Source organism: Barbatula barbatula, assembly GCF_947034865.1.
Source record: "Barbatula barbatula genome assembly, chromosome: 17".
NCBI lineage: Eukaryota > Metazoa > Chordata > Actinopteri > Cypriniformes > Nemacheilidae > Barbatula > Barbatula barbatula.
Genome location: NC_136780.1, coordinates 2601384 through 2613377, shown reverse-complemented (window position 1 = coordinate 2613377; position 11994 = coordinate 2601384). Strand labels below are relative to the sequence as shown.

Genomic DNA, 11994 nt, shown 5'->3' with positions numbered 1-11994 from the left:
AGACGCGTCGTGAAGGAGGAAAACTTCAAGAATTTACTGTATATTTGACATAAAGTCCGTCATGGAGGTCCGAAGGGGATTCACGTGCGTTTTCTTTTGCGCGTTTCTGTGGGCTGGACACGCGCAGGAGTCGATACCTCATTCAGGTGAGTCATGTTTGTCAAGATCTCAGTGTTGATTTAGGACTCGGTATCTTATTCAGATGAATCACGCGTTTATTCGGGAGTCATGACTGAGGTGAATCATATCCGTCGATTGTTAATTGTGTCCTATTCAGATGAGTCATTAATTTAGGACTCGGTGAGTCGGTACCGGATTCAGTACGTGACTCGGGGGAATCATATAGGGGTTTGATTCATGTGAATCATATGGACACCTGGCCAATAGAACGTGATAAAGTGGAGAATAGGATTTAATGTCTGATAATGTTAACTGGGGTATGTTTGTAATAAAGTTGTCATAAATGAAACAATAAGTTTAGAGAAATGTATGTTTATTCAACACACATTAGTCTTTCGTGACAACATTCAAGCCACATTTCTTTTATTTTACACCGAAACTTAAGAGTTTAACTCTTAACACAAAAAATGTGTGTTAAGAGTAAACAATAATGTGTAATTGAACTATTGAATCTAAAAGCTGAGTTTCAAAGGCCGTGCCCTGAGCCACAATAAGATATAGCCAGAATACAGGTGTGACAACTAGCCCCGGTCTCCTCTACACACAAACGATGTTCTGACCACATATTCATATCAAGTTCATGTCTAACGGTGATAAGTTAATGATAAAAACATATAATCGTATCACTGTTCTCAAACCAAACGTGAGAGCATGTGAGTTTGAGTGCTTGAAACAATCATTGCTAATGTCAATCATTCATTTCCCCCAAAGAATATAATCTTTCACTTTTTTCTCTCAGCAGGCAACATTTTTTCCACCAGCGATGCATGACATGCGTGCTAGAGGGCGAACGCATGAACTTGTGTGAAAAGTGTATACATTTACATTTAGGCATGTAGCATACGTTTGTATTCAAAGTGAGGAGACTTAGGAAATGATAAAGCGATGTCATCAAATATAACTCGTTACACCTTTTTTAATATGGTTTTCATAAAATATTTACGTAAACCGCAGTGATCTGAGCCCAAGAAAACTAAAATAAAAAACAGATGTTCTTTGTTGCGTTGAAATGTTTTTTTCCGGGCTGTGGTCATATATATGGGCGTCAAAATATAAAATACCAAAAGAAATCAAGATAATGTTATTGTTATTATTATGGATAGCAGGGATTCTCAACCTTTTTGACTCCAAGGCCCCGTTGTATTAAACAATGTTCAAAGGCCCCTCCCACTCACAAACATTTCTGCTCAATAAAATATTGTCGAGCTTGACATTAACTGTAAACATTTATATTTCATAAAAATGGCCGAAAAATAAGGAAAATTGTTGTTTTTTCGTTTTTTTTATGTATTTCAATGCTCGTTTTTTAACATATTTGTCTTGTAATCTCGAGGCCTCGTTGCAAGTCAACTGGTTCCCCTGTTGAGAACCATGATCTATAATAAAACATTAATAATAATGCTATTCGTCAAATTCATCTTCAATTTTTTTATTTAGCTTTTTCTGGCCATTGATTCATACTCAAATATATAAGTGTCGGTAGGAGGATATTGTGGATCTTAATAAACAACTGGTTTTCGGAAGTGTCAACCAGACATACTGGTGCTGAAATATTTACAATATTATCTTGCAGTCTATGTAATATTAACAAAATTTCAAGATAATTGACAATACCGGTAAATTGTTGCGACACTTCTAGGCTTTTATCATCGATTTTCAAACTGGTATGGTGTATTGGACCTCTTATTGAATCTTGAAAGCAAAGGTTTCTCATCATGCACCGTACCTTGGATTCAGCTGGTCAAGCAACGATAAGTTATGTTGTCACAGATCCAGCTGACCAGAATCGCTTTGTTTATGAAAACAGCAGCGAGTTCAAATGCAATAAAATATAATGTGACAAAAAAGCAGGAAGTGGGAGACTAAAAGATGCATTACAAGGATTCTTTTGGTTCAGATGGCCTCCTCACTTCGTCCAAGTGGCAGTGGATTGTATTTTAGTAGCAAACACTTGGCAGGATTCTTATAAACCTTCTCTCTGTCTCTCTCTCTCTCTCTCTCTCTCTCTCTCTCTCTCTTCAGTGGCTGTTGGAATTCCCTCAACATTCCTTCTTTTCCCTCACACGGAACAGCCAATTCTCACCTCCTTTTTTTCTCCATCCTTCCCCCTACCGCCGCCCCCCCCAGGTTGTAACCTCCAGGACCAGTAGCAGCTCTGCTCTTTCCCCCATCTGTTTATGTTTATCGTCCAGCTCCAGGTTATAGGGCTCTTCTGGCAGGAAATTCCTCAAACGTCCAAATCAAATGTCCCACCTCTTGAAATACTGCGAAGCTCTCCCATGTCCCAATAAATCCTGCTGTTTTCGTATCCCTATTTTTAGGGTCTGTTGTTCCAGCTTTCTTTCTTCTTTGATGGCTTATTTCCTCTCACACACAGGTCTCGAATGTGGCCCAAAAGGGAACGCAAGAGAAAAAGTTTGTGCAACCAACACAACAAAAACTGTATCTAAATCTATTCAACTGGGCCAGTCACCTAGCAACCACTCAAAACCCGTTACCAACTGTATAGCGACGCCTAGGATTTGGGATGGGGTCTATTGCAAGCAAAATATTTGCTTACCTTTCCATTTCAGGTGTTCCCGGAGCTCAGTTGGTTGAGCATTGCATTAGCAACTCAAAGGTTGTAGGTTCGATCCCCTGGGGCTAAACATGGATAGATTGAATTGAAGTCACTTTGGATAAAAATGTAATAAAACGCAATGTTGGCTTGCATAATCTCACAAAGACCTTCTTCATACATCTCAGAGTCTCTGGAGCTTATAAACTCTCTTAACCAACATGTATGTTTTAAAAAAAAAATCCTAACATGGTTTTTAAACATCCACTGTCATGTTTTACCTCTAGTTCTGAACTGCTGCGAGGGGGATGTCCTGTTCCTCCTTGATTCTTCAGGGAGCGTGGCCTCCTACGAGTACTACCATATGGTGAATTTCCTATCCGAGCTCCTGTCACCTTTCTCGCTGGGGCCGGATGCAGTGAGAGTGGGGCTGCTGCAGGTCGGGACCAAGCCCCACCTTGAGTTCGGTTTTGACGCTTACAGTAGCCAAGAGGGACTTCAGGGGGCTTTACAGAGGACTAAACAGCTAAAGGGGGATACCAACACCGTAGATGCTTTGCTGATGGCCAGGGATCGGGTGTTGAAACCGGGCTTGCCTGGAGGCGCAAGACAGGAGCTCCCAAGGGTTCTGGTGTGGCTGACGGATGGTGTGGATCCCGGGGAGGTGCAGGAGCCGATGGCCCGACTGAAAGAGGAGGGCGTGGCTGTGCTGGTGGTCTCCACCGGCCATGGTAACTACCAGGTGTTGAGAGAAGTCGTAAGCCCGCTGGCGGAGGATCACTTGTTCTTTGTGGATATCGATGACATAAATATCATCACAGAAGATTTGAGAAATGCCATTATTGGTGAGTATTACCTTCAAAAAACACATGCAGAAAAACATTTCTCATCCTTTATGTCATTCCAAACCTGTATGACTTTCTTCTGAAAAACACAAAAGATGAGTTTCTAACCAACGTTGGTAACCAAATAACATTGACCCCCATTGACTTCCATTGTATTGTACCATGAACACAGAGATATTTTCTTTTGTGTTCCACTGAAGAAATAGTCGTTAACAGGTTTTGAAAGACATAAATGATGACAGAATATGTATTTGTGAGTGAACTAACCCTTTAAAGTGAATTTCTCTCATATGCTTATGAAATGTATGGTCATGCCACAAAAACGAGTCAGTTTACTAGATTAAGGTGGTGACTACACTACATCTTAGTCATAATCATTTAATGAGACTCTTCTAAACCGCGTAAGTGATCTAATGTGGGTGTGAACGGCTCCGTACCTCCACCCAAGCATCCCGACGGAATCTCGGCCTCCATGCCAGTCGTTTCTGACACAGACAGCTTGAGACCGCTCCAAGAGAAGTCAACCTTAGAGGAAACGAGGATACAAACAGAGACACTGTAATGAGAGATGGGGGGCTATTAATATTAAAATTATTTTAGACCCCCAGAGGCTAGACGTAGCTATTTATATCTCTCAATGCTCCGTGCATATATAAGGCGTTACATATGTGGGCCCTTCTAGACGCTTACATAAACAAAAGCAGAGATCGTACGCAAACATTTTGACCAGACTGAGCGCTCCCCTTTTGGAAGTTGCTGTCGACCATGATTTGATTTAGTGACGATTAATACTCGATGAAGTGTGAGGATCTGTTTAGCAGCGCTTGCAAGACAAACACTCTTCTTTTTGCGTACACTTTAGGTTAAAGGTTTAGAAGTCTTTCAACATTATTTGAAGTGTCATGCTGTATTTAAAGACATTAATGATTTCTCAAATTGTGTTTTGTAAAAGGTGTGCTGTTACTGAAATGATAACAGCACACAGATGAAGAAATCCTAAAGCTATGGACCAGAGTATCCTATCTTTTTCTTTCTTCCTGTTCAAACAGAGATTATTCGCGCCGAGAGGTTACAAGTGAATTCGGTCACCACTACTACAGCTGTTTTGGAATGGAGACCTGTGTTGGCTGGCATCGGCTACTATGATATCCAATTTGGGCCCATCCGAACGGAGGGGACGGGCGGTGGGGGAGGATCAGGCACCAGTCCTGGTACAGGCTTGGAACCCTTTAAAAGAATTACACGACCTGGAGACGCCAGCTCGGCCAAGCTGGTTGGTCTGCGCCCAGAGACAACGTACACAGTGACTCTCACCCCGAAGTCTAACCTGGAGTTTCTGAACTCTCTTTCTGCCAGTTTTACTACACAACCAGGTAGAAGGAGCTTAACGTGTAGATCAGTCATTGGGTGAATTATTCGAGTAAATCCTGTACAATTGTCACTCCTATAAAAGTATAACAGGGGTCAGTTGTGCAGAAAATAGTGGTAATGTTACAAAACCTGCTTACATAGGCTAAAGCCCAGATAGCATCGCATAGGTGTCCTATATAAAGCAATCCCACAATGCACTGTGACAAACAGAAAAATATACAGATAGTAGGGCTGTCAAACGATTAATCACATTCAGAATAGTCAAGTCAACTTTATTTATATAGCGCTTTTTACAATTTTTATTGTTACAAAGCAGCTGTACATGAAACATATTGACTATAAGCAAAACATTTAAAGTTATACAAGTAAAAACAAAAAAGGTGAAAACACAGAAGACACACACGCACAGAATAAAAGTTTGTGTTTACAAAATATGTCTATACTGTGTATATTAATTTTGTATTTATAAACACATACATGTACACAAATTTTGGAAATATTTACATGTATTTATTTATATTTACCAATCATTTAAATATATATTTATTTGTTTTTATCATTTATATTTTTCTTAAATATATTTATGCATGTGAATGTTTTTATGAATACAAAATGTTTAATTCTGGCCTATTAGATAGCACGATAGAAGAAGTGAGACAAAGTGAAATCTATTTCGTTTAGTACTGACAATAAGATATTTACGAGGCAGTAGATGGGCCATTATGTATTAATGAGAGACAGTGTATGTATTGTGTAACCTATATCTACTATACGTCAATATTATATCATTTATTCATTTTTAAATATTTAAGAGAGCAATTGTAAATTGGACATTCATTCATTTTTTACCGTACATTCAAACATTCTCCTCTCTCATGTTTTTAACCCAGTAAATCCCCCCCGGCCGGAGGTCCAGACTCTTTCTACAGTGACCGTGTCAGATTCAACCTCTGACAGCGTACGCTTGAGTTGGGGTCCGCTGCTTCCTAACCTCATTCAGGGTTACCAGCTGGAATATTCAGCATTGCCTACTGGACCGCTCCAGGTCGTCACCGTCAGCAACCGACAGAACTCCACCGTCCTAACCAACCTTCAGCCTGACACTCAGTACCTGGTTACCGTGAGCGCGAGGGACTTTTCTGGAAAAGAGAGAGCCATGTCTGTTAAAGTCTGTACACAGGAGGGTAAGCACCCGTGTCTGCGATTGTGCCATAACATGAGACCATCAATAGTTTCATTTTCAACTCTGCATATGTCGCATGGTTTTTCCTTCTTTATTATAGCTGTGTAATGTTGCTGTATAAGTTTGGTAACAGTGAGAAAAACTGCTTTGCAAAAACTTCCCTGGAGGTTTATGCTTAAAACGGATCAAAACAGTATCTCTCTTTGAACCATTATAAATCAATTATTTTACAAAAGTACATTCGCAACTTAATTGTGAATATTGGAATTTGCAAAACTACCAACGATTGTCTCATGTTGACTCTAATTAGTAAGTATACACACTATAGAAGTCCACCCATCTGGAAATGTATGACCTCACTTCTGGTCCTATTACTCATTTGACATTTCACTGCGATCCAAGTGACTTTCCGTAAACTTGGTACAGCTCAAAGACCATAAGTGATGAGTTTTTATGAATGAAGCCTTTCGGTTACCGGCCCAGATCTTTAATCATTCGGTTACACCATCATTGAATGCAACGTTATCCCCAAATTTCCTGAATCATCCCCAAAATTGATGAGAAGCATGTGGAATATTTATTTTCTATTCTGACCACACCCTTTAGTTTTCCTGCAAATGTAATTTCCACATTCCCTGGCCTCCTACGGAAAACTTGATCTCTGTGTGTCCCTTTAATTCTCTCTCTTGCTTTCAGGGTTGCCAGCTCTATCTGATCTGCAGCTGACCACAGTGGGCAACGAGTCGGTGCAGCTCCGCTGGAGAGGGAGCGCTGACGGTCTCCGTGGTTACTGGGTGACATGGGAGCGAGGACACACCCAACGCTCCACTCTGTACTTACCACCCAACCTCCTGTCCACCACCCTCAACCACGTGCCCAGAAGCGCTCGTGTTTGTGTGTCACCGGTGTACCGTACAGCTCGTGGAGAGGGGATCTGTTGCACTGCTTAGGTTCAGGTGAGATGTCAGTCTGTAAAAGTGTTATTGTTACCCGAAAAGGATCTTAATACATTATTTGCCTTAACTTCAATGGGCACCTGTAGCTTTATCTTACTACTGAAAGCTTCGTTCTGCATTGCCGCCTATTGAAAGTTGCCATATTTTATGAAGACAAATATTGCCGTGCAAATCCCTGATATTTTATTTTATTATATCAGCCACTGTTGCACTTGAGAATAAAGTGATTTCTGTTTTATATCAAATCAGACAATGTTGCCAATTTCTATTTTATAATACTATATTTCCCAATTTTAATTCAGATATTTATATAGTGCTTCCTCACCAATCTTTCATTGTTGCAAAACACATTTTATCTGTTTGGATAAAGGAAAAAGTTTAAGACAAACAGGAAAATGTTAAGATGCACAAATTTCCATAAGATTTTGATTAAATAATTGTGTAAATTGTCCCTTGATGCTTTTGTTGAGCAGTGCAATGTCACACATAATGTTTATCCAGTACAATAATGCAATTACAAAAATAACAAGGGTACCTTTTGTTTGTTTTACTTCACAGCCGCGGTGACCTGGAACTGTAGAGCTTATCCTCGCCAAACGCTAATGAAAGGGAGGATTGAAGAACAGAAACTTTCCATTTATGGAGACACGGAGGCCAGGACACTGTCACTGTCTGAACACTCTTCACCTGTAGATGGTGATCTTAAAACACATCAACTCAACATGCACTGAAAACTGACATGCAATACGCTTATATGCTACAAAGACAAGACCACTTTGGAAGGAATGTTATGAGTTCAAAACCAGTTATGGTATTGAAGCTGTCCAGTTGGCATTTTAGTGGTGAAAAAAACGATCTTTTTGCACATTAATTCTTTTTTTAAACGCAGGGAAGAGTCAAAGCATTTTAGTAATAGACATTATCTCACAGATACCGCCAATAGAGTTGAACTTGTTTTGGACACAGAAAAATTCTTTAAATTTGCCACTAAATATTTATGCATTTTAAATGTTATCAATGTTTTCATTATGAGAGGTGGAGCACTTATCAGTAAACTATTTTTAACAGTAGTTTTGTAAATACTTTGCATACGCATTTAAGTGATATTTATCAAAGACATATCTGGTTACTGTATTTTCTAGATTTCTCCAGTAGTTTTACATCTTACAAAAGGGAACAATAAGACGTGTTTAGAGGGAAATCTAAATACCTCCATCACTGGTTTTCTTTAAGGTTAATAAATGTATTCATTTGTAAGCTTGTAACTCTTTACTGTTCCATACGTGTGCATTTTATAAGCAGTGAGAGAATCTGGCTTAGATCATAATCACTGTGGTTTAAGGATTAAGAGTTTGCAGATGTTGGTTGTAGAAGTTTGGCTTTCTTACTACATGCTTGAAAATAAAGGTTAATAAAAGGTTCTTTGTCGGGCTGTATGGGATCATAAACAACCTTTTACATCCACAGAAGTTATTAGAAGATAAGACTGTCCATCATTTCTTTTCAAAAAGCTATTTATACATTATCCAACATTTTGTTCATGTTTGTTGCATCACTGGCAGGTTTTTCTGGATAAGGAAGATTTAGTTGCACGTCTTAATCACAGCTTTCAAAATGTCTTTAGTTTCTAAATAAATAATTTCTATTTCAGTCTGTGTCACTTTGTCTTGTAAGCTTTGAAAATGCTATTTACCCATTAATCTTATGTATAAAATTTTCCATCTATATTTCTTTTTCTAACGATTTGATACAATTACTAAAAAGACATATTTAAGAAATAATTTTCCGATTAAATTTCACAAGATCAACTCCGATGTTTAATATGACATACATTCAGCCAAGCATTCTTTGGCTGAATGCCAAGAAAGCAAACGAAAATAATGAACGGTTAATGTTTGACTATATTAGATACAAAAACGCAGCCATCAGCCATTTATTCAAGGAGAATATACTGATCGACAATACTTGACGTGTCACTTTCAAACAGAAAAGAAGTGCACCCACACCCAACACAGTCTTTCATTCATTCACTGCACACAGACCACTCAAACCGAGGATCAGTCCCACCCACGTTTGATCTAAATGCTCAGGGTGTTGAGCGCCGGCACGAGAGTAACGGCTTCAGGTGGATTCTGATTCTGGTCATGTGACCCTCTCTCCTGTAAAACCTTCTGCCTGTGTCTCTCCTCCTGACGTTTTTTCTTTTCTCGGCGCTGAATACAAAATGAAAATGATTGATTTAAATTTTCCATCAAAGATCAAGCCACTTATAATATACCATACTGTTATCTCAGTCACCTTGAGTTTATGTGAGATGCTGCCCTCTGTTGTTGATCTGTTTTCACTACATTCCGCTTGCATGCTTTGGAAAAGAGGGTGTGTCTCTGACGCAGAATCTCTCTCTGCCGATTGGTTATTTAGCTCAGAGTCCATCCAGTCGCTATGGCACTTCTCTGACATGGCACTTAATTGACAAAGATTCTCTGATTGACCTGTAGACACAATGCAGCGCGGTGAGAAAAATTAGAGAGGGAAGATAGCAAGCAGACAGAGATTTAGAGGTTGACTGACTATCAGCGCAGACTAAACTCAAGATCAGCTCTTCATCTTCAGTGAGAGACTGAGAAGGGGAGGGGTCTCTGTGGTTTTCCTTCTGACCGTCTCCAAACCGTCTGGACTTATTCAGCTTCTAAGAAAATATTGCAATAATGTGTATTAATATATGACAATCATATAATTTAATTTGCTCATGCAAAGAAACTGTAACAATGTATTTCGGTTCAGACCTCTACACACAGATGCGCCGGGTTTTCCGAGTTATCTCCGATTTTTCTGACGCTGTCATAGTGGTCTCCATAGCGATATGCGATGTGAAGCTCCCGGTATGTAGATTTCTCTGTACCATTAATCTAAAAGTACAAAAAGAAAAGTGTTACTTTTTTGTAAGACACAAACGCTTTAGAATCACACGAATCAAATACATAAATGATCCGTTACCTCCCACAATGGAGCGTTTAGCTGATGAATAACCACTTTCACTTGCTGACTGCGAGCAAAGGCCACGATTGCGTCATTTCCGGCGAACGTGCCTGGCTGGGAGAGGTTTAACACTGAGAGAGCAAAATAAAAACATGTTAAACATCTCTAACCACATGACTTAGCTTTTCTTCTGAAAATTCTTCTTACCATGCTTAGCGAATGGCACATCATCTTCCACAAAAGGCTCAAAGTCCTGCCTGTGTGTCGTCATGTACTGCACCGTCTCCTGTCGGAGGCGCAGGTGACCTCGTGAATGTCCTTCCAGCTGATCGCCAAGAGCTCTAAACAAACAGTTTCTGCAGTGGAACACATGAAAATGACTTCTCAAATATGCAATCGATATAATCGTTGTGTGCCACACGATCGCACATACCCATCTCCAGGAACCTCTCTCAGTCTGAGACCCAGAGCTTGAAGCTGGTTGGAGAAGCTGACAAACTCCTCTCCGTCATCTCCTGGTGGCCGGTTTTTACGGTCTTTAACCAGAGCCCGGCGGGCCGCCCTCTCATCCCTTTTCCTCTCTAATTCACACTTCTTGTTCCCTCGGATGGGCTTCGCTGACTGTTTCCTTGACATGGTGACGCTGTTGTGTTACACTTCCTCTTGCACCAGATGAGGTCACAAATCTATCGGTTACACACAGTCAACTGAAACCTAAAATAACATCGCGAGATCACATCAGTAATGACAAGGAGACTTGCTTTGACTTCAAATTAGATGTGTACAAATGTCACACAAAAAGCGTCAAATTAAATGCCTTATACCAGATCAGAAATACAGTTCTTAGTTAATCATTTTGGCTTGTTTTCATTACATCTTTTTAAAGCAAGATATATTTGATGAAAGCCTTGTTTTTTATTTCAAACACAAAATTAAGTGAGAAATCTAACAATGTGAGCCGAAAATAAATGAAGATATTATTGGCTTAATGTCTTGGAGCATTGTAAGTGAGTAATCTATCTTGATATAGGAATGTTTGGTTATTAGTACTGAAAACTAAGAAATCATTTTATTTTGTATGTATACGATAACTCTCAGATGGGGTTATTTCAGGTAAATTGGGACACTTTTGACATTAAGATGACCATCAACATTTGTCATTTTACCATAAAAACTAAAGTTGAGCCTAGACCCACGTTTCTTACTTATCACCCAAAAGTCCACGATACTGTCATTATATAAGAGTTTCTCAAATTTTAACTTGAATTATAACATTCTGTTTTTGTATGTTGTTTATTTAATGTATCGAACTGTATGTTAGTTGGACCTAAACTGCGTAATAAAGTTTGATGACGATGATGAACTTTGATTTTCACAAAATGCAGCACAACTCACTCCTGTCCTGAAGCCACTGAATGTTGAGAGTTTATCTGCTTTTCATCCAGCTCATTTAATTAAATAAACGCATATTAACTTAATGTAACGAAATAACTTCGGCTGAATAAAAGGACAAAGCTTTAAATGTGAAACGGTGACAGACCGAACAGAGACACGCAGAAGTGTCGCGTTATAGAGACAAACTGGCAGATTTTAACGATAAAAAGAAAATCGTTCGTTACGACAAATCGTACAATTATACTATAAAAGTAACAGTTTACTTACATTATCTCATGATATCAAACAACACAATCACATTCTGTCTCACTCGAGTCGGAACTGTCTCTGTTTGTTTACTTCCGAGACACTTGAGCCTCACTTCCGTTTTCGGCTTGCCTTCAAAATAAAGGCCCACTGTGATTTATTCACTGTGATATATATATATATATATATTATAGAAACAAAGGTCATATATTATTACGCTATATTTTGTTATTGAACTTGTGTAAAAAAGAATAATTTGAAAACATGCGATGCAAAGATAAG

The 11994-nt window shown here is 39.2% G+C and overlaps 2 protein-coding genes across 9 annotated transcripts; one reads left to right on the top strand and one right to left on the bottom strand.

Annotated features, from left to right (window-relative positions):
- Positions 1–8741, top strand: vwa1 (von Willebrand factor A domain containing 1). Its single transcript, XM_079478653.1, has 6 exons — positions 1–146; positions 3025–3582; positions 4632–4955; positions 5844–6137; positions 6833–7092; positions 7651–8741. The coding sequence occupies exons 1-5, from the start codon at positions 62–64 to the stop codon at positions 7084–7086; spliced, it is 1515 nt and encodes a 504-aa protein (XP_079334779.1). The 5' UTR covers positions 1–61; the 3' UTR covers positions 7087–7092; positions 7651–8741.
- Positions 8598–11861, bottom strand: otud3 (OTU deubiquitinase 3). Of its 8 annotated transcripts, none has more exons than XM_079478656.1 (8): positions 11734–11828; positions 10505–10785; positions 10279–10412; positions 10090–10202; positions 9879–10001; positions 9664–9781; positions 9371–9584; positions 8598–9305 (listed from the first exon to the last, which is right to left on the bottom strand). In XM_079478656.1, the coding sequence occupies exons 2-8, from the start codon at positions 10705–10707 to the stop codon at positions 9179–9181; spliced, it is 1032 nt and encodes a 343-aa protein (XP_079334782.1). In that variant the 5' UTR covers positions 10708–10785; positions 11734–11828; the 3' UTR covers positions 8598–9178. The 8 variants fall into 8 exon arrangements, with proteins under 8 accessions (XP_079334782.1, XP_079334781.1, XP_079334780.1 ...); XM_079478655.1 differs by having other exon boundaries at positions 8599–9305; positions 10279–10427; positions 10505–10757; positions 11734–11842; XM_079478654.1 differs by having other exon boundaries at positions 8724–9305; positions 10279–10427; positions 11734–11861.
- Positions 11862–11994: the final 133 nt, after the last annotated feature.